The sequence below is a fragment of the Aphelocoma coerulescens genome, chromosome 10, assembly GCF_041296385.1.
Source record: "Aphelocoma coerulescens isolate FSJ_1873_10779 chromosome 10, UR_Acoe_1.0, whole genome shotgun sequence".
Taxonomy (NCBI): domain Eukaryota; kingdom Metazoa; phylum Chordata; class Aves; order Passeriformes; family Corvidae; genus Aphelocoma; species Aphelocoma coerulescens.
In genome coordinates this window covers 14,716,753-14,739,323 of record NC_091024.1, presented here as the reverse complement: position 1 = coordinate 14,739,323, position 22,571 = coordinate 14,716,753, and the positions used below count along the sequence as shown (strand labels likewise).

At 37.8% G+C, this 22,571-nt stretch overlaps 1 protein-coding gene across 7 annotated transcripts in view; it reads left to right on the top strand.

Moving 5' to 3' along the window:
• THSD4 (thrombospondin type 1 domain containing 4) overlaps positions 1–22,571 on the top strand; it is a 279,213-nt gene that overhangs the window by 174,777 nt on the left and 81,865 nt on the right. The window contains exon 1 of one of the 7 annotated variants that reach the window (XM_069026200.1): positions 10,398–10,608. The exons of the other annotated variants lie outside the window; for them this stretch is intronic. Within the exon in view, the coding sequence (XP_068882301.1) occupies positions 10,537–10,608 (72 nt within the window). The 5' untranslated portion in view covers positions 10,398–10,536. Of the gene's footprint in view, positions 1–10,397; positions 10,609–22,571 lie in introns of those variants that run through there. 7 annotated transcript variants of the gene reach the window in all.

Genomic DNA, 22,571 nt, shown 5'->3' with positions numbered 1-22,571 from the left:
AACCCACGTAGACAGTCTGAGTATGGGGATAAAGTAATCAGCACCATTTGTGTCTTTCAAAATACACATAGAGAATGTTTCCTCACTTTCTTTGTTCTAGGTGACCTTTTAAGAAGTAATTTTTTTCTTAGTGTTCCTACTAGATTTGTTTACACCCCATTACCAGCAAATAGTATTTCCAGATCTTGTGCCATTATGTAGAGATTTTACACTGTATACTAAAGGTTTATATATATATATATATATATATATATATTTATATATACAGGCTTTAATATACCAACGGTTAATAATTATATATAACTGCTTAAAAATAAACTGGCATGCTAAGTAACTTCTTAAGAAAAGTTTGCAGAGTACCAAACAATTTCATGCAGTCCTTTTGGGCTTGACTCTTCTCCTTATATAGTAGAGAAGTATGCCTGAATTTAGACAAGTCCTTGGTACCATGAGAAAATTTGACAGTACTGAACTTGTTTCAGTTGTTGGCTTCAGGAAGGGAAATTTCAAGTTAAATTATACTGGATGTACTCTGGGTGCAGAGTACAGAGACTCATCAGCTGTGTATTCAAGTATTTATCAGTTTTGTGAGTTGCTGATCCAGTGGTAAATGAAATATTTGAGACACAATAATGCATTATTATTTTAAGATGCTCCTTATCTAGTTTGAGCTGCATATGAATTTTCAGAATGCATACACATGACATGTAGCCCCAAATTTAATATAATTTGTAGCTATATGGTTCCAATTTCCTGTGTAGCAGAAATCAGTCATGCAGAATTGGTCATTTTCTCTTCATAAATGGTATATGTACTTGAAAGACACCTAGAAAAATGAATTGAAGTCCATGTATCTGCTCTACCTGTGTGCTTCCCAAGCTTATAATCACGTGGGACCACTGTCCAGAGTCCAGACAGCTGGAAGACTCCTCATACATTGATGGTTCATTTGGTTCTAATGGGCAACAGGTGTTTAATGGGATTATGTTGAAAGCAAGCACATTTATAAGATAAACTGTCAAAAAAAATCTATTGTGTAAGAACCAGATTCCCCAGGATTTTGTTTTTATCAAGGCAATAAAGATGCAGTTTCTCTTTAATTAAAAAGAGTTTGTTCATTTTATATGTTACACATCTGCAGAGAAAGAGAAGCCTTGTTCTTGCACTGCAGCTATGCTTCTAATTTGTACCTAATTTGCACCAGCAGTGTAACTGATCTGCTGGTGCTGTGTGTTTTTGACCTGGCATGGACCCCCAGTGATGAAAAATGAGCCTTTAGTCTATGAACGGGGTAGATTTTGACCTAGACTGGTGTTAATTCTTTTAATTTGCAATGCATTAGAGGCAGGCAGTATGCTGAGATCAGACAGTCCTGTTGGTAGAGATGGTGAATTGGGAAGATGGAATAAAACAGAATATGGAGAGATGTTCGGGAAGGAATAATTGCATCTTTGACTCAGGAGTTGTGTAACTAGATGGGAAAAGTTGAGATGTGCTTGCTGCACAAAGTGTAGCCTACAAAGTGTAGGCTACAGTATTATGAGATTAGTTTTCTCTGCTCACTTCAGGTTAACTGGGATGTGTAATGAAATTACTTTGTAAATCTTCCTCCTCTTTCTTCCTGTATCTGGATTCTGAATGAGTGTTTAATCCAGTGCATTTTGACCAGCACTGCAATTAAATCCCAAGTCTTCAGTCAAACATACACATTTCTTTTGGCAACAAAACAGCTATTTGCCTTTTTTATTCCTGTCAGAAGAGGGTAGAAGCTGGGTATTCCTATATACTATAAAAAATACAATTGGATCGTGATACAAGTCTTCCAAGATTTTGTCTGTTCATCCTTTGGATCTTAAGTAGGCTGTGGTTCAGTACCTCTGGGACATCAGAGAACAGAGGTGCCTGTGCTGCGGGGTTGTCGTTGGCTCTGGTTCTCCAGCTGTATGACTCCTGCTGGGATGTTGACTTTCTTTTGTTCAATGGAATGCTGCTCTAGTCCTGTCCCCTAATTAGTGTGTGTGGTACATGCAGTACTGACTCTTTCTGAGGTTACCTCTATTTCAAGACTGTTTATCAGCTGCCAGATACAATCTCTTACCTTCTTTCTTTTGCTTGGTTGATTTCTGTTACTGCTGGCCCTCTATACAAATAGGAATTTTGGCCTAGGCACAGATGCTCAGGGCTCTGATTATGCTAATCAGCCTTAGTGGCTCTGGCCAGTCTCACCGTGGTGCTCATGGCACCAGTAGCCACATTTAAATTCAGCTCTGGGCCTCCCGTCCCTGCTTGAGTTGCCTTGGAGGCAGCCTCTGAGTGGCTCAGCCTCAGCCATGTATGCCCCCAGCCAGGACCCTGCTGGTCTGCACCCTGCTCTGTGGACTGCATGCTTGGCTTGGCCTTGGTCCTGCCTTGGCACTAGAGACTTGTGTGACCCTGACTGCCCTCCCTGGATCTGCCCTCCCTGGATCTGCCCTTCTCCGTCTTGCAGTGGCAGTGGGACAGAGTCCTGACCAGTGACAGCACCTGCCTTGCTGCCCTTGTTGGTGCTGACACATGGCTCCCCATCCCTTTAGGGAGCAGCTGTCACTGTTCCCTGACAGTTTTTGAAGGTGGCTGATACTGTTTTATTGCTCTAGTATAGCAGTAAGCATGAAAAATATCAGCCAGCTTTTGCAGAGCTTTCTTTTCATCCTTGGTTGGCAGGAGGCGATGCTGATTTCTTGCAAAAGTAGATTTTACCGTAATGATTATTACACAGTTCCTATCTGCATATTGGCCTAGCATGTACTACACTTGATCTGCTCCTGGGAAGGACTCACAGTGATCTTCAAAGTTGTTTCTTCAAAGAAAATCATTATTGCTTTGAGATTTTTAACAATGTAGAAAATAACAGGTCTGGGAATGTATATGCAGGAAAACATGTTATACCAGGGCTTTTTCCTCTGAAAGAATTTCAAGAATGTTTCCAAGCAAAACTGAAAATTACTATTACATTCACAGTCCTAACTGATTTGTTTTCTCTTGGAGACAGCTTGTTCTCATCATTTTATGATGGCATGTTTAAGGTAGCTGTCATTTGCCAGCTGGACACTTGGGAAAATGGGTGTTACCACAAAAATCTAGTTTCCAAGTTTTTAGTTTTGGATCTGAAGAGACTCTCCTTTATAATCCTGTTCTCATAAGAGGATTCATGGAGTAGGTTGTGGCCTATTGTGTTATGCCATTTAGTACTTTTTTTTTTTTGGTACTTCTCTGTTTATTTGGTTTTATAATTAAAATAAGTATACTTACATGAGCCAGATCTTGTTTTATCTTTAAATTACTTTCTACATGTAGAATTAGAAGTATCAACATTTATCTGTCATGAAGAAGTGAAAGATTTGAAAATATCCTGATTCAGACTTACATTTAGATTGTTTTATCTAGGAGGAGGCTTACTTTTCATAGGACATAGATATGCATTATTTGTATAATTTATAATTAATTTGATGTAGTTACAGATTATTTAGAATTTTGCAAGGGGATTTATTTTTTTAATGGACCAACAGACTTAGTCCATTTCTTCTTTTAGGTAAAATATCCAGTTATAGCACTGGTACCAAGTATAGGTTTATTCCAGCTTTGTGGTAGTTGTGAAGGAACGGGTTCAAATATTTTAAAGGGTAAGCCCTGCTTTTCCTCTGGGCCCTATTTTTAGTGGCTGCTCATTTGCCACACTTCAACAGGAAACACAGATCCAAATGCCTTATGTGAAACTTGGGTGATGAGAGGTAGTTTTCTAGAAATATGTGTCTCCTTTTTTATGCATATAGAAAAGGAGATTAAATAGGATCCATCAAAGAACTCTTTTCCTTTTGGTTTCACCACTCTTTTGTGTATACGAAGAGGAAGAAGACAGCATGAATAATGTTGAATAATGTGTTATGAAAATACTTACGAAAAGAATTTCAAAGTTTAAGTGTGAGGAGAACCAGAATATGGTGCTATCTTAAACTTAATGCCTTATTAGGAAAACAAAGGCATTGATTAACAAATGCAGAAATAAAAATTTTTGTCACAAGATGAATGGTAGTCATAAAAATGAGAAGTTCAAAGAATGGTGTCCACTTGCTCTGTAGTCAAAATATAGTGTTGGTCAGAGGAAGGAATGCCTCATAAATGTCGTCTTATTCTACTTGCACTATGCAACTACTGTCTGGGGAGGCAGAGGTGCTCTGAGAACTTGGGATGTAAACCAGAATTCTATCATCAAAATACAGAAAATTGGAATATGGCCATGAAAAATACACATTCTAGCCCAGCCCTGGGCAGGTGATAACCAAAGGTCCTTTCCTCCCTCTAGCACACTGCAATGCCAGAAAGGAGAAATAATAGATTTAGTACTGAAAAAAAGATTCAAGATGATAAATCAATTTGAGGTTAATATTTAGCTCTTTGAAGCTGGACCTTCTCAGTAAAGTCTGGCTTTGTAATCAAAAGTTTTAGCTTTAAGGAATCAAGAAGAGGAAGGAAATGCTCAGATTTCCTTTTCAGGGCTTGAGTGTAGTTTAAAAGCACCATGCACTGCCAGTACCATGATTGTAAGAGGAGAAAAGGGGATGATCATGAAGGTAGCTTGTTATTATGGAAGGAACTGACAGACTTCCAGTGTTGTAACCTACTCTGGGCTGACCTAAGTATATACCAATGTTTGAAACTTGCTTTGTAATGCCGTTTTCACAGGATGTCATAATACCTTTTTTATGGTGTGTACTTTCTAAACTGATCTGTATTTCCTCACAAAAGAGAAAGAAAAAGATGAGAAACAGAGAAGAAGTCAGAACTTGGAGTGACTTTAGATGACAAACAAGTGGAAAAATAAGGATTGTACAGTTTAGGAAGGGAAATAAGCAGGAACAGAAGTTGAAAGTTAAGTTGGAAAGTAGTTAACTGATAAAAGTATTAGGACACAAAGTGACTGTATGGAATAATTTATTAAAAACTCCTTAAAGAGCATTTTTGCACAGCAACCCTTTGTCTTTTCCATAACTATACAGTGGAATAAAAAAATTATCAGACATACCGATCGAGAGGTAAATCTCTAGCTTCATTATGTAAGGTAGCATCAGAAGACATGCTGCCCCATGCAATGGAGTATTCTGGTAGCCAGTCAATATTTCAGGTTTAGGGACATAGGTATCCCCCTAAATGCTTCTTTGCACAAGAAATTGAGTGAAGTCAGCTGCTTTCCTAACAAAAAAATTGAGTAAAAGGTACAAATAAAAGTTATTTACTTTTGTAGTTAGTTGGGAAAGTGTTAGTATTTAATATACTAAATTGAGTTAAAACTTCAACCAAGAAAGAATGCTGAGGTGCAGTGAAATATGTGTGACGCCCTGGGACTTGTTTCCTCCAAGGTGCTCCACATCTGGGCTTCCCTTCCTAGGGCTCCATAAACTTAACCCTCAGGCTGCAATCATAGCTCACACCCTGTCTTCCTCCCCAAGCTGTGTGGGTTTGGTTTTGTTCAATGGCATTTATAAAAGTCCAGGTACTCCTTGTCCTTCTTGTACCTATTGTGATTTCATCTGTTACTGGTCCACAAGAGACAGAGCTACTGAAATGCAGATTCATTGTGATCGTGGCTCTTTCAAAAGGACGGCACTAGCAAGAACTGCTTTAGCTGTAGAAGGCAGAGGATAGGAGAGAATCTCTTGCCCTCTCTCATCACCCTGTCTGCCAGTGAAATGCAGAATCCAGGGGAATGGATGTATACACCTGCACTGGGGTAAAGAAAGCCCTCAGCAGTTCAGCTGCAGTATTTCCTGAATCCAAGAAGGTAGGGTAAGGAAAGGCATTTTTCTGCATCCATCCTTCTCAGTACACTGTTTTCTCTTCAAGGAAAATGCATTCTTTCTACAGTCTAAATTGCCTGTCTGCTCAGACACACATAATGTGGCAAGAGACTTCTTTATTTCACGTGTTTAATTTAATGTGAACATTATTTTAAAAATAAAATGAAAAAAAATAATAACCTCACAGAAGAAATTTTAAGAAATGTTGTGGCCAGTGTCTTTCAGTAGTTCAGGCTAAAGGACAGCAGTAATTTATTCTAACCTTAATACATCTGAATAATTAATTCAGAAAGGAATGCTTCCCGGAAAAAATGAAATGAGGTAATGATTGGAAGTGCCTATCTGACAGCTATAAATATGGCAGCCATTTTTCACATGACTTCATCAACATAAAATTTCTCTCTCTTCCTTGTTTTTTTAAGTAACCTGTAGATCACCAACTGGAAAAAATGACCAGTTAAATAAAACCAAAACACATTAGATTTTCCACTGGATCATGTAATTTGTACTGAATTTCTTGTACATTCAGCCTTTTCCTCCTCTGTTAAATTTTTGCATGGAACACTGAAATAAAAACCTAACACCTTTTCTTAAATAGTAGTAGAATATGCAGTGTCTACTGCTTTTCCTGTTAGTGATTCCTGGAAGATGGTGTCTGTCCAAAGTAAATTAATGCTATTTTAAGTACTTGTTTTAAGAAACAAGTTAAAGGGCTTGTTGGTTATGCTGTAGTAGCAAATTTGTTTTGGCCTTCATCTTACTTTTAAATAGTTCATTGGTTTAGGTGCTTCAGCTGAGCAAATTCAGTGGCATTGATGTTGCACCTGTAGTGACAAAACATGAATTAGAGTAATTATTTTCAATTGTATGTAATAATATTTCAAAATGCACAGAAATTGTCATTGTCTTGTTCTAAAGTAACTCAACCTGAAATACGTAGTTATCCTCCACATTATCTTTCTCTAAGCGTTGGAGAGTTAAGTTCTACAAACATTGAGGCTGTAGGAAGTAGAAAGGAGGTCTAAAAAGCTTGTTTTAACTTGTGTTTTCTATTGTTATTACTTCTATATTCCGAATTTGGTCAACTTTCTGAGCTAATATACCTTTAGCAGAAAGCAGTAGCTGTGATACTTTTGGTAAGTCTAACAAACTTGTCCTTATTTGAAATTCAACTGCAGTTGCCTCAGGTGGAAGGTACTAAGCAAACTTCATAAACTAAATGATGTTTACAAACCCCTTGAGACTGACAGTTAATTTTTTCACAGATGAATGTCAGTACTTCCTTAATAAGGACTGTACTGTCCAAAGGTCTCTTTTTGTTTTGTGTATTTTTATTTCTGAGAATAATAGATAGGAACTTTTCCCCAAAAGATTCTGATGGCTTTTTCTGGTTTTTGTTTTTCTTTTTTTTAAATTATAATTTTGGATTTTCTATCTCAATTATATACCTAAAATACTTATGCTATTATTTTTGCTATGTTTCTAAGTAAAAGCAAGGGTGTTTCTATGTTGAAATTACAGACATCTTATTTCTTCCATTTTACTGTTGCAAGGTATTTTGTTTTCTCTATCTGCTACTGCACAACTTCATGTCTGAAATAGCTCATCAGCCATAAACTGATTTTTCTCTATTTTTCTAGTCTATATTCTATATCTTTCTCTTTTTTCTATTTTGTAATCTCCAGTGTAACAATTGTTGAGGTTTGCAGAGAAGTTCTGATCTTGGTTGCAGCAGTGCAAGTTTGGCATAGTGTTAAGTATAAAGTTGCTCTGTGCTGCAAAGAAGGACTGTGGTTGTGCATGTGAACCAGCACAATTCCATCCAGTTCAGTGGGATAAAGCTTGAAGGCACAGGAGCAGGTATGAACAGATCTCCTGTCCTAATATGGAGAACAGAGCACCAGCTTCTGAAATTCAGGGTATTCTGCCTGTGTTTTTCACAGAGGAAAAATAAAATGCATATGGAAAGAATTAGTTATATGACTTATTAAATGGGAATGTAGTACAGTTTTCTGCGCTCAGAAATTCGTCCTAATAATACCCAGTTAGACTTCAGTAAGGTTGTTCATTATTTGCAGAAAATGTACTGCTACTTGGAATGATCAGCAGAGTGGAGACTAAAATCACAGTTACTCTTCAGTTCCTTAAATTTGCTTTTCTGCCTGCCATTAAAGAAGAGAAGATTGGCAATATTGTGCCAGTGCCATAAATTTATTCACAAAACCTAGTTCACTTTGTGAAGAACAGCAAAACAAGACAGAGTTTAATTTTATGGAAGCAGTAGTCAATCTGCATGAAGGAGCTTTCATCACTGGAGTTATTGTTACACACTGCAATCTGAAATGGTGTGCTCTTTTAAAACTTTCTCAAGCATTGAATCTATTTTCAAAGTATCATAGTTGGAGCTCTTCTGTTGGAAGTGTTTTGAACTCCGGTTTAGTTGGCAGATTGCTCCCGATCCTTTTTCCTTTTGTGGTACATCTAGATATTTCAAAAAAAATATGGAAGGACAGATTGGCTTCCTGACAGGGTTTTGATGGAAAATTTCCTTAAGTTTATTTGGCTTTACATTTTTAGTCTGAACACTTTGCCATAGGCAACCAGTGTACAAAGTACCTGTAATGGCAGCTCTGCATTTAGCTGTCAGCACCACAGTATAATCTGCAAACCTTCAGCTTGCCTTAAAAGGGAAGAAAATACTTTTTTACTGTAGGTCTTGAAGGGAGGTGTTGTATTTTTGAGAACAACGTAGTAATGGAGAGTTCTCGATATTTTTGTCAGAAAGTACCATTAACATTACCAAAAGCTGCAGATTTGGCTGTCAGTCACCACACTTACCAGTCCATGGCTGACTGCCTGTGATCATTCAGGTCACTTGGAAGAACCACTCTTGAGCTCCATACTGAAACTCTCATTCTGGCTACTTAAATCTTCTTAAGCTTGTACTGCTCCCTCAAGGGGAGTAATCTGAAGTGGATTCTCGTGCCATTGAGATCCCCAGTCCTGCCTGGCCTGCACTGCAGGGCTTCCTCCCTGGCGTGCCCTCGCTGAATATGGTGCTCGCAGGTACCACAGTGGTGCTGTCAGAACCACAGCACTGGCAAGGCTGTGTGTCAATGGGGAAGAAAAGGTTGGCCCATGAAAGGTAGTCTGCTGATTTGAGAGGCTAAAAAAGGGCAGGCTTTTCTGTGGGTATGGAACGCACACAGCATTGTGAGTCAGGTTAGGGGATCTTTATGGACAGTAGTGGGAGTCTGTAAAAGGAAAGAACTGAGAGGGAAAAGGTACAGTGACAATGATGTCTAATTAATAGAGGTCAGATTTTACCTTGCTGGAGAACCAGATATCCAAATGCAAATAGAGCAGAATCTGGACTTTTAGCAGCAGTGAGAGTGCTGATGTTCTATACTGCTTTGGGAGTTTGACTGTAATTAATTGCAGTTCTGAGGAAGACTATTTTATCTTTCACCTCTCAAAGGAGAGAAAAAGAATGGTTGGTAAAGTTAGTTTAAAAATAGCCTGAGGAGTCTGACATATTCAGCTGTGTATACAAAGCTCACCAAATTACAAAAAGAAATATAATACTTAGTAATGGTGTTCTTCTCAATTTCACCAACATTTTTACTTCCTGCCTCCTAAAATGTTGAGATATTTTCAAGTACCTGTATTGTGAGTTCATGTGGTTTACTGTCTGACATAGGAGAGCAGGTTATTCTTGGGTCATATTTTTGAGATTTCCCCTGGAACCATAAGGATAAGAAGTATGTATTTACATGAAAGATGAGAATATAGTGTGTTTTCTTGACTTCGGGAGTTGGAACTATAAGAAAGGCTTGCACTTCTGCTCGCTTAGTCAAAGCAGGTTATTTGATGGGTTGGATTTTTACAAGTCAAAATTTCTTTTCTTCAGCTATAATATACAAATGAAAGAGAGATTACATCCATATCCTACTCCAGGATTATCCTAAAGGAAGGAGGTCCTTTTCAGGAAGCAGTTGTGACATTCTAGAGAGCAAATGGGCACTTGGGTTCCCCTGGCTGTTGCACTGGGGCCAGGGATGAGAGCCATCAGGTTCTGACCAGCCCTGGCAGGATCAGGCCATTTGGGCTGCAGGATAGTGCTGGTGTAGGGCTCACTGTAAGGCCATAGGCTGCTTCCTGGTTAGATTTTAATTTACAATTTATGTATTATAAACTTGTTAATAAAAGGAGGTGCTGTACCTTTAAGTAGCACATGCCATCTAACCATCAACAGGCATCTCTTGCGGCAGCTTTAGCCTGTTTCTCCAATCATGCCTGCCTAAGTCAATAATGCTTTGCCAAAGCTCCTCGTGCATTAAAGGTTACCGTTTAGCTTGTTCCATGAATCACAGCAGATGCATAACTTGGCAGTGACCATTTCTGTCCCTCCCCTTCTTCGCTTCATACTGACTGCAGCCCCCCAGCTCAGTGCTGACCGAGCCCCCTCCCCCAGCAGGGAGAAGTCATTACATGAAGAGATCAACTTACCAGTTGTCTTCAGAGCAGTGGCTGAGAGCAAAGCTCCTGGTCAGACCGTGAGTGCGAGAGAAAGGGGGAGAGGGAGACAGACTCGTACCTACAAGAGCTCAGGGCTGTGATCCTGAGACACAAGTGCATCTGCTAGCTGTTAGTACTTGGCAGAGGGTTTGCTCCTCCAGGGTAGCTCTAACTTTGGGTAATAATGTTTGTCAGCTACCTGATACTAACGTTGCTCTGCTTTCAAACAGCAGTGTTAGCAAGACCTGGGGGTGAGGTAAGCAAAGTACAATGTCTTGTCAAAAACCGTCTTGTCACAGTTGCATTTTCTTAATATCTGTTAAGATGGACGTGAATGATTTTTATGCTGTTAGACGTTTTAGAATTGTATTGTTTGTGTTGTGTAAAAAGCTTCTGCTTCGGTTTAGTTTTGGGGGTTTGTTTTGTTTGGGGGATTTTTGTTTGCTTTTTTGCTGTTGCTTTGGGTTTGTTTGGTTGTGGTTTTTTTTTTTTCTTTGCAAAAGCTGAAAGGTACTAAAGGAGACTAGTTTGAAACTTAACTTCTCTGGATTTGATATACAATATGCTTTCTGTGAGAGATGACTAATTTGTGAATTTTTCTTTACTAACATACGGAGAAATATGATACTCTGCAGCAGTAGATGGTAGCGTTTTGTTCATATTTTCTGCAAAAAATGTACGCTTAGTGAAAAAGTTTTTACACAGGATACGTTTTGGGGATGTGAGCATGTAAAAACTCCAGGCTTCATTACTTTAATAACATTCTTTTTGTGCAAATACATGTAATGTTTAGTCTGGGGCAGGGCAGAAAGAACTTGATTTTTTAAAAAAAATGTATATCATATTATTAAAGAGGGACTTTATGCATTCCTAGTATTCCTAATTCCTAAATCTTGAACAGTGGAATAGAACAGCTCTTTCTATGCTTTAAAAAATTGCTACTTGATTTATGAAGAGCCATTTTCCAGATTTTTGTCCTCATCAGAGCAGTTTGTCGTCAAGTACTCATTTCATACCAAAGCAGAAGTTTTAAGCTATTTTTTTGCCATTTAGGGAATAATTCAGCAGGCGTGGTACTATTAGATACAAAATATTCCATCTATTGAAATTACTAGCAGAAAACACATTTGATACTCATTCTCCCTTGCTCTACCTGAAATGGGACGCATTTTAAAGGAATTAGATAATTTTGTTCCATAAATATGCCTTCCTTAAGTAAATCTTCTGAAAACAGTGATTAATCTTTAGAGCTTTGTCTTTTGTTAGTCCTGTCATAACTTAGTAGTAGCCTAATGAAGTCCAGATCAATTACTTTCCCTGGTAAAGGTGGAAGTGAACTGGAAAAAACACCTTGTCCAACAGTGTGTGGTTGACACTCTCTGTAGCTCATAGAGAAATAAACTTTATTTTGCTTTCAGGGTATTTTAATAAGAGAATCTGTAACCGCTTTGATTCAAGAAAATGTCTCTTAATGAAATCTTGTGCTGCCTTTGATCTAGTTAAAGCAGGGAAAAGTTTTCAGCAGAGTCTCAACAAATTTAAATGGTTTGATGATCAGAGCAACTGGAAGCTGATCATTGCCCTCTAGTTGTCACAGAAGTTTTTAACTTCCTGGTTGATTGTTATTGAGCACAGAAAATGATAGATGGACTCACCTTGTTCAGACTGAGGGACCTTAAAATCTGTGGTGGCTCATATGGAAAATATTTCTGTCACCACTGCATGCACATGTGGTCTTCAGAGATCCATATAAAGAACAAATCTAGAGCAGCAGCAGTGTTGCCTGCCAATTATCCTCATTAGCAAGTGAAATAAAAGCAATGCTGTGTTCTTACCTGGAAATTAATTTCTGCTGTAAATGTGCAATGTGGAATGTTTTAGCACTGTGATCCATATGCCAAGTACTTTAAACTGGACTGTTGCTCTTAGGTTTTCAGCTAATACAGCAGACAGAACATAAAAAATTGGCCTGTTGCTTTATCAGTGAATTTTAGGTTGTAGGTTTTAGCATAGGTAGTGAGAAATTTTCTCCTTTATTATGTTTATATGGCTAATTTTGGAAATTTCATAATACAAAATATACTGTGTCTACTGTTATTAATATAATATTTCTTTGTCCTGTATTGTAAGAGACCACCCGATAATCTTGTGCATTTCCCTGCTCCAGCTGCAGAACCTTGGCTACATAAATATTATTTCTCTAGGAAATTACTCGGTAAAGATTTTTCCTGTGGTTGACAGTGAATTGAAGACAGAGAAAATAAGTGAGAAGCCATTTTTTAAAGGAACCTGAATTGTTGTTTTGTGCTCCTTTGAACTGTTTTGTATACTACTCTGAATATTTTAGTTGATTTATAGGTATGTATTTTTAAAAGTTCTGCTCATAAAACTGTCAGTTTTTGATAGATTATAAAGTCAATGGGAAGTTGCTTTTCTTGCCAGCTTGTTTTTTCTGTATTTTAATGCTGCAGAACTTTTAGCTGTTCAAGAAACAGAAAATAACAAAAATTCAAGTATTACCTCTTTTCCCATCTAGTTCTTAAGGAACCCCTAACACTTGTTCTAATGTGTGTATGATTATGTTCTGCTTCTCATTTGTTGTTGATTTAAGGCATGACTTGGCATGAAGTCAGTGAAACTGCATTGCATCACTTTTCCATCCAGGAAGGAAATAAGGTTGTATAGATTTGCAACTTGTACTGCATTTGTATGGCCAAGCCCAAAGTTTGTGTGTGTGTGCTTCTTAGGAAATGAACATGCTGAACTCCTAGCAAAACAGTACTTAATCAAGGTTCCCTCCTTCTCATTTCTTTAATCTGGTGGTTAGGAATCAGCTCTAGCATGAAAATTGTTACTTTGACTACATACACTGGGCTTGAGAAATCTTTGAGCAAGTAGGGAGTTTTCCTGAGTAATAGCACATCCCTGTATTTTCAGTTATTTCTAAGCCTATTATTATTCTTCACCCACAAGGAGGTAGCCCTTTAAATACTCTTTTCTCAGTGTACTTGATAGAGGTTTGCATTTGAGAAGAGAATTTCACATTCAACTGAATTCTCCCATTTTAGTAGCTTCTTTAATCCCATACAAACTGACCATAAATCAGTACTTTCAGCCCTATCTCCCTCAGTACAGGTGTCAGAGAAGCTTTGCAAATGTTCCAAAGTCACCAGCCTGGCCTTCTCAGCATTAAAGCAAAACCCAATTGTACCATTCTTGAATGGTTTGAGTTGTTTTCTATTAGTGTTTAAAAAAATTCAGTCTAGCTGACAGAATGTGTGAACAAAGGGCCTCACATATAACTTCAATGTTGATTTGATCTGTATTTTAATGTGGTAAGTAATCATAATCTGACTAATCATCAAAATACACGATATAAACACAGAACTTTCAGCATGTTTAAGTGAATAGGAATGGGTTTTAAGATTTACCACCTAATTATTTTCAGTTCTTGAGTAGTGGTTGTTCAGATAACAGCATGTTTTGCTACGTTAATCAAGCTGTTTTTAGAAGCAAAAGTTTTGTTTAAATATATAGATACTATTTAGCTTAAGAGTATTGAATACTACGTGCTATTCAGCTTTCTTCATTAAGTAGCTCAGCATGAAGTGTAGAAGGTACTAAACAGTGTCCTCAAGAGTTGTTTTAATATATTTTTATTATAAATAAATTTCACAGATGTGAAATGCTTCCCTTTGGAATTTGGGCATAAAGTAGGTGAAAAAAATCACGCTCCACCCGCTAAAATGAGTAAAGGGAGCCTGAGCAACTCTGAGTGAGAATCTTGGTATGCTACAGACACTGCTGGTTCTGATCTGTGGCTTATGGGCCAATGCATGGAGTAGTTGTTCTACACAGTGTCCCAAGTTGCAAGACCAGGAATAAACAGAAAGGAGCGCAGAGGGACCTTGTTGCCATGAGCTCCTATTCATTTCCACATCCACACTGGTTGGCCTCTCTGCAGTGTGTAGCTTGTCCACAGGAACCAGAGAGGCAAAGTGAACTTGTCAATATTTTAAAAGATCATTCAGTTCTGAACAGGTTCAGGTGTCACAGTCCCCACTGTACAAATGCAACCCATTGCAAGAAACATCTCAGTGTTCATCCCAGTGTTGCTTATTTCCGTGTGGTACAATATGAATGGAGCTCTCCCTCGTTGATCTTGCTCAAGCAAGAAGGAAAAACACAAAAAAAAACCCACAAAAGACCCCAAACACCTTGAGATCATGGCCCTTTTGACACTGTCTCTTGACTGGCTATTCTCTTCTCAAGGAGGAACTCTCTTTCCTGAGACCTACTGGAGTAAAATTTCTGACCTTACTCAGTGTCCCATGGTCAGACCTGATGTGCGTGTGGACGATGGTGTGTGCGCTTGCGAAGAGGCAGGGAGACAACTCACCGGCAGGTTACACGTGCTGCAGCTAATGCAGTTTTGGGCACCTCTGTGAAAGGGCAGCATGGAGAATGAACATGGCAATGCTTATGCTGCATGACTCTTTGTTGGTCTTCATTTATTGCATTCAGCTTTACTTTACCAGCCATATTGTCATGGCCATAATTACTGTTGTGTCTGTGGATTTTGTCATCTTCAATCTTTTTATCCTTTTGATAGTCCTATGAAGTACTGCTGTTACACAGCTGTTACTTATAAATTCCTGGGCTACAAAGGTAAAATACAATTTGGAGGCTGAAAATGTTATCAGTAAGAATGATCTTTATATATGCTTGAAAAATCAGCCTTTCTAGCACGTGAATGGTTTTGTATCCAAGCACTGTGTCAAAGAAACTTTGTGTGGCCAGAAAATGAACTAGTTAAGCTATGTCTGCTCAGTCACCAGGCTCGAGTTTAGCTGATGCCACACCTTCAGTCATGGGCAGGGAGCTCATGATGTGGCCCAGTAAAACAAGCATTTCCATCTCTGACTTCCACAGGGCCAGAATATAAGAAAACATAATTTCTCCCACTGACGTACGGACAAAAATAATTCCTCCTATCTGTACCTGAGTATTTCCATCTGCAAGCCAAGGTTAATAGGGTTTCCACTGATTCTCCTGAGAAATTGATACGTCACCTTGACTGTTACTTTCCCATAAAAACATCACCTTTAACCCTTCTGTTTATGAAGCATGAGAATGTTTGAGAACATTTGTGGCCTGGTAACTAAGGAGGGATTGAACCATTTATTTATTAAGCATATATAAAAGAAAGTTTTTTGGATTTACTTTAAAATTACCTGATTAGAAAAGGGAGATGGTAGTTTACATATGGCAGTAACTGCTGACTTCACCAGTAAAACGTCTGAAAGTGAGACATACCATAGTTGAAAAATAATTCTGTCAAGTAAATATCCACAGCCTTGGACAAATTATAAGAATGTGTTCTATGTATTGGTGTAAGTACCACAGTACATGTTTATTTGACCTCTGACATTCTTGCCTCACTCTCCCCAGCTTTGTTGTCTCTCAACTGCAGTATTAGTAGTACCACCCTGGTTTGCTTTGAAAGCTCTGGTGTAAACTTAGTGTAGTAGAATGTTCAGTTTAGAGTTAGTTACATTCTAGCAAAATGACTCAAAACCGTGTTCTTTTATCCTATGTGATTAGGGGGAATAAATGTTCTTCCAGTTTTATTCTCAGGATTTCTGTATGGCATTATTTCTTCCTTTGTGGTGTATCTGTGCCTATTCTTGTGGGAAAGACAGGACTGCAATCCCAGCAGAGTGGTGTGTACTGACCAAAGTCTGTAAGGATATTTCCCTAATGGCTCTCTAGATCCGAAGTTTTTTGGCTTTGGGCTCTGATTCAGGCTATGCTGAGCTTCTTGTTCCATGCCATAAACATCTAAAAGACGGATTGAGGGCTACAGTAATTCCCACAGTAATTACAGCATCATGCTCAGTCCTAGCATAGTTAAGCTAAATTCATTAAGCCATTACCAAAGAAATGGTTACGTGTGATGGATGAGCTAATTTGTTTCTGAGACATGGTTCATAGACCATTTTCTGGAAAGCTGTTCCAGAAACTTGTTGGATTACTTATTAGATAGACACATGTTTAAATGAATTTGCCATTAATTTTACACCTGGAAATACTATTTTCCCTAGAAACTAAAAGTTTACAAAATACTTTCCTAATCATATTTCATTATCAGTTTCTATTCTTTTGATTTGCTTAATTTTTTTCCACCTTTGATTTTTGAAGTAATAATTCTCTTAAAATTGAATTCTAATGAATGTATTTTTATCATTGTAATGTAAATGCTTTTTCTTCTGGCATAGTGAGTTTAGCTCATTTTCTGAGGATTTTAATATTTTTTCCAAACATGCTGAGCATATAAATGGAGCAGTGGATTTAGAAGGCAGGTAGTTAATATTAGGATGTATTGAAAGGTATTCACAAACAACAGAAAAGGAGGGAATAAAGATATAGTAAGTAAAATAAGTCTCTCTAATTGTTTTGTAAATCATAACAGTCATTGTATAAATAGGTTTTTCTTCTAAAGACTTCTTTGGTTTTCCTATCTCTTTATTGCAATGTTATAAGGCTCTGAATTTTTAAGGGCTCTGATGTATAATAGGGCACAGGAATGTGTTCCAAGACTCATAAAATCTTTAATTAAAAGAATGGAAATTCTTGTAAACTCCTGGTGGTTGCCTTTAAGTAATATCACTTCTTAAAACACTTCCCGCTCCCCCAAGCCTGTGAGATTATCTTGCATTTTGTTACAGCACTGTTACATTCTGCTGGTGGATGATGTACCCATTTTAGGGAAACAAGTTGATTATTAGAATTCCCCAGCCTTTCTGGAAGGGAGACCTGGCACACAAAAGAGACTGTGCTGAGTAACTAAACAAATGCTTTGCTGTTAAAAGTCAAAATGGAATTTTGCTACTAGCTTTCCTGGAGACACACTGCTGTAGGTGGGTTACTGCCAGTGCTCACTGAGCTGTTGCTCAGAGCCTCTGAGTCAAGAGTTGGGGGCAGTTGTGCAGCCATCAGGAACATAAAGCAAATTTTCAATGCATGGTTGAAAGACAGTGGGTAGAAGGGGACTGGTATGTGACACATACTCCTGTCCTTACTTGATCTGTGGCTTTATCCATTTTTCCTTCAGTATCACTTGCTGTTCATGGCAGCCAAAAGGACAGCAGCAGGGATCAAGCATCATTCACTGGTGTGTAAGGACCCAAGGGCACCAACACAGCAATTATATCACTGACAGCAGCTACATACTTCTCTTTAAAGAGCCCTGCTAAATGAGACACATGAAAGTGAAGCATGAGAGAGTATTAAATTAAAGGTTTGCCTGTGTATGTCATTGCCTGAAGCTGTTGATCTGTTTCTTCATGGGTTACAGGTATTATTTTCCCAGCATGTGGGTTGTGAGGAAAGTTTTATCAAGAGACAGAAGTTTTTGACAAATTTCCACTCCCACCTATTTGGCAGTCACAGGAAAAGGAGGTGAATTAGGAGTCAATAAATTAATTCTCCAAGCATAGCTGCTTTTTGACTGAAGCATAATGTTTAGTTCCATTTTTCATGAGATTTCTTCCCAAAATGTCATGATGATGGGAATAAATCCTTAAACACTTTTGACTTCAAGACAAATCCTTTTGTTATTCAAATTTTTAATCAAAATTAAAAGATTTTTTTAAAAACTGTTTTTTGAGAAGGTGCTGACTAATATCGTCACAGGTAGGTGACAATATAGTAGTAGGAAGCTTGGTATTTAATATAAAATTGCCTCCTTGCGTCTCAGAAATTGCAGTTGTAGGAGCAATGGTAAAAGCATGTGGAAATGCTGCATTTTGATCCCAAACAGTTAATAGATTTACCATAAGAAATCACCCCCTTTGAGGAAAGATCTCATGTTTCTCTTAATGTAGCTATTCCACTCTACATTTCAAATGAGCTTTAAGTAACTACTGCAGAGACAACAAAGCCACATTTGATAACATTTGGTGTGTGGAGGGTATATTAACATCTGTATCTGAACAGAATGTCTGAAACACGTGCTGGACTCTTGCTTGTAAGTACTTGAAAACTGAGATTTATTTAGTGCTCGAACGAGCAGGTGATATTGAAGTATTCTAGCCAGGGGCACCAACTGTTTTGGTGTTGTTAACTATGAGCCAATATCCTCTAGAAAAGCACAAGGACACAGAATAACTTTTCTTATTTCCTTATTAAATGGAAAATTCCTGCTGAAGTGGTAGAATTATCTTGTTGAAGCCAGTCTGTTGAACTGAAGACAATTTCATGAAACATTTCCTTATATATTTTGATAGTGAGAAGCTCAGGCACAGGTTCTCTGTGCTATGGAGAAACTGAAGAGACAAAGTGATGGGTGCATAGTGCCCAGGTGACACAGAGGTGATGGGTGCATAGTGCCCAGGTGACACAGAGGTGATGGGTGCATAGTGGCCGTGCCATTGAGGGCTGCACACATGTACTCTGCTCGTGACGTGAGGTGGTTACGGTGTCATTTGCTATGTGACTGCATCTCATCCTTTTGAAAATTTTGAGTACTCAGGTGATTCTTCAGTATTTCAAGGTTAACTCTTCAGTGTTATGCTGAGGATCCCTGGTGGAGCATATACCAAATGCTCGTAACCAGTTACATTTGATGGGGTGCTTGGCTGTTGGTGATATGATGGCTCTGGGATGAACAATGCATTACCAAAGAAACCAATAATTAGGAATGATCTACACAAGAAACAGAAATATTTCTTCAGCTGCTTTATTATGGTTCAGGAAATGAACAGAGCTAAAGCAAGGCAAAATGATAAGTAATTCCAGCATCAGACCATTGTGATAGTGGAGGTAAGAAAACATCTAGTGCATTCAGCTGTCACTGTGTGGCTATTGGGGATTATCTCTAGTTAAGACCATGTCAGCAGAGGCTGGCTTGTGTCCTGCCTTTTCTTTCTGAATGACCACCACTTCTAATTTTCAGATGAGAGTGGGAAATACTAGGAATGACAACTAATGTCATGATGCTTTATTTGTAATCATAGAAATGGGTTACATTAACCATGTAAAAATGGTTAATAACTAAGTAAAACCATGCTCAGGATTCAGTTTAAGGTAAACAGTCATAGTGACTTGTTCAGAAGAAATTAAAAAGTTTAGTAGTCTCAGTTTTAGAGGTACTAGCTTCCTTTCACCTAGCTGTGTCAATATTGAGAGGCTTTAAAGGAACCTCTCAAGTACAGTTCTAATTTCTTCTTTGTTCTTATTCCTAACAAATTACCTAACTGTCATACTATGTTAAAGGTGTTAATAAATGTTATTTCTTAAGTGGGGGCTTTTCCTGTCCATCATTTTTGCTTTAGTAGTAGATACATTGATTCATTTGGCGTGTTTCAGTTTTGTTGTTCTCGCTGCAGTATATTCTGCTTGTGACAAATGAGCCATCTAATTCTTTTATGAATTTCCCAAAGGCAATTTTAGGAAAGAAGAATCTGCAAATATCTGTTTATAAGACATTTGGTGTACTGAAAAGCTGGGAGTTACTTGAAAAAATCTAATACATTTTTCCATGTTGTCAGAAGTCAGTATTGATGCACAGAAGTCCATTAGTCCTTGGAAAGAATGGCAGTTGGTGTAGCTCCAGCTGTATATGCAGCCGTTCATTTTAAGAATTGATTGAGAGCAGATGAGATCAAAAGTTAACATCTGCAGCTGTTTCTGGCTGCTAAATAAGCATTAAGGACCTGGTGAAGCTGTATTTTAGGGAAGAATAAACACTAGAGAACTTGCAAGCATGAATTTCCATGTTAATAGTACTATAGCACTGTTCTCACTCAAGTTTCAGGTTTTGGGTTCTTCCCTCTGTTGAATAGAAGGCTGGGAATACCTAGTGAGCAAGTTAAAATTTGCACAACTTCACATCTTCCTGTAAAACAAGTTAGTTCTTCGACAACAAACTAATGTTGCTAGAAAATGCTAATACTTCTGCTTCGAGTCAGAAGGAAATTTCTACTTCATCATAAACAGTTTGGCAACATTTTAGAAAGTAAGAAGTGAATGCTGTTAAAACATTGTTTGCTTTGAGAGGATTTGGCCAAGGAAAGTAAGGAAATGACCTGAAAAACAATCAGCCTTGTGGAAACTACTGGAGACTTCATTAGGGAGACATTGCAGGGAAGCAAGTGGAGGATCAGCACTGGGAATGTCAAGGTGAAGTCTTGGCTCAGATGAAGATGATGAAAGCCAAATTGTCACTGATTTTAAACTGTCATTATTCGTGTTTTGATCTCAGCAACTGGGGATTTGGGAAAGATGTCATTAGCCAAATTCCGCTGCCTTGATTAGATGCAAATTTTCCTATGTGCATTATACAAATATCTGTACAATGGCTGAGTTGTAAGTGCATTGGTTGGGAGGATCTGGAATAAATGTGGTATCCTGCAACATAAGGAATGAAAAAAACATCTGGTGTGGGACATTTCTAAAAATAGTAAGAGCTGACTAAACTCTGTGCAAACCTTTTTAAATTTTAGAATAGTGCTAAAATTCAGCAGATGTGCTGTCCCTTTTTCATTCATAAAAGTCCTATGGCTTAATAAGTTTCTGATTTTTATGTATTTATTTATTAAATTGCATTTTAATGATAAAATTTTTATAATGACACTTGTCATCATTTGCTTTGAGTCTATGAGAATTTTAAGCCTTTCAGAGATCACTTACACTCACTGAATTATCAAACTTAAGAGATATGAAGAGGTAGTTAATTTTTTATCCAATCTGAAATAATTATACAATAATTAGCTGATAATTGCAGACCCCTGAGACACTTCTGCTTGTCTGCTTCAGAAGATAACAGTGGTGCTTACCATTGTATTCACATGTACATATAAATGTAATCATTGAGTCTCTTTGTGGTCTCTTTTTTTTCATCAGAGCATTCAATTTTGAAAATACTTCTTGAATCAGACAAAGAAAAGTGTTTTTTACTCATTCTTCTATGACTTGTTATTGACAAAGTGTCCTTGATGCGCTCTTGGTATTTATTGTGTCCCTGTGACAAGTGAACATGAACTGCTAATTTTAGTTGTATTTTATGGCATCCTCTGGATAGAAAATGTAATGTAGTATTGCTCCTTGGTTGACACCATTTGTAGTGGATTTCAGGCTTGGTGTGTGTCCTTGGAGGCTTCATAAAGCCCAAACTACACACCACAGTTCGTGAGGTCACATCACCAGTTGTACAACATGATCACATGCATGTCTGGATTGCTTGAACAGTTGGGTGGCTGTGGTTTTCTCAGATTTTGGCTTTATTTTTCTATTTCTATATCTATCCTTTAGATTGGTTTCTACTAGGGATTTGTCGAACCTCTTCAGATAAAATGGGAACTGCGGAAACCTATCATTTCTGGGCAGGAATCAAACTAAACTTCATGTCCTTGAAGCTCTAAAAAATGTAATTAAATTTTCTTCCTGGTATTTTTACTGTTTTGTCTAGACAGAAAAAATAAATAGAAGCTTTAATAGTCATATTGGAATATAAGATTAGAATTGTCCTTGTGGGTAAGAATATCCAAGTTCCTGTTTCAGGTCACCTACTCTTATGATCTTTCATACAACAATTTCTGTTTTCCTTCCTTTTATATCTCCTTTGGTCCTTGAAGGTTCAGAGATAAGTAGTTAAATTTAGAAATATGCTTTTTGTTTGGAAATAAACCTGAAAAAGTTGGCTAGTCTGAATATTTCACAGTTTCCCAGAAAATATGTGAAATCATGAAGTTTTACAATAGTAACTAAGAGAAAATGCAACCTTCAGATATTTTGGGATGGTTTTTTTGATTTGGAATGTCATCAGAATTGTTTTGCCAGCTTTAGTTGGTTCTATCTGTACATTAATTTCTGTAGCTGCTTCAGCTTTGATGATACAGGCTGACCCTTGTAGCACTGTCTTGTATTGTCTTGTACCATAGGGATCCTTTATTGTCTGGTTAATCAAATATTTCCAATAAAGCTTTTCTGATGTTGTGACATTGAGAACAGATAGTTTCTGTATGGATGTTCTAACAGAGGTAAGATGTTCCTGGGGGAGTTCTAGTAGGATCCCTTTTTTCTACATAATCTTCTGTTCTCAAAAACTGTGGTGCCTGTCTCAAATGTGTGGGGAAACTAGTGATGTTTCCACTGTGATTAAAACTGGTCAGGCCTTAAAACTTCCCATTGACTAGTTCCTGTTCTGCCATATGTTTC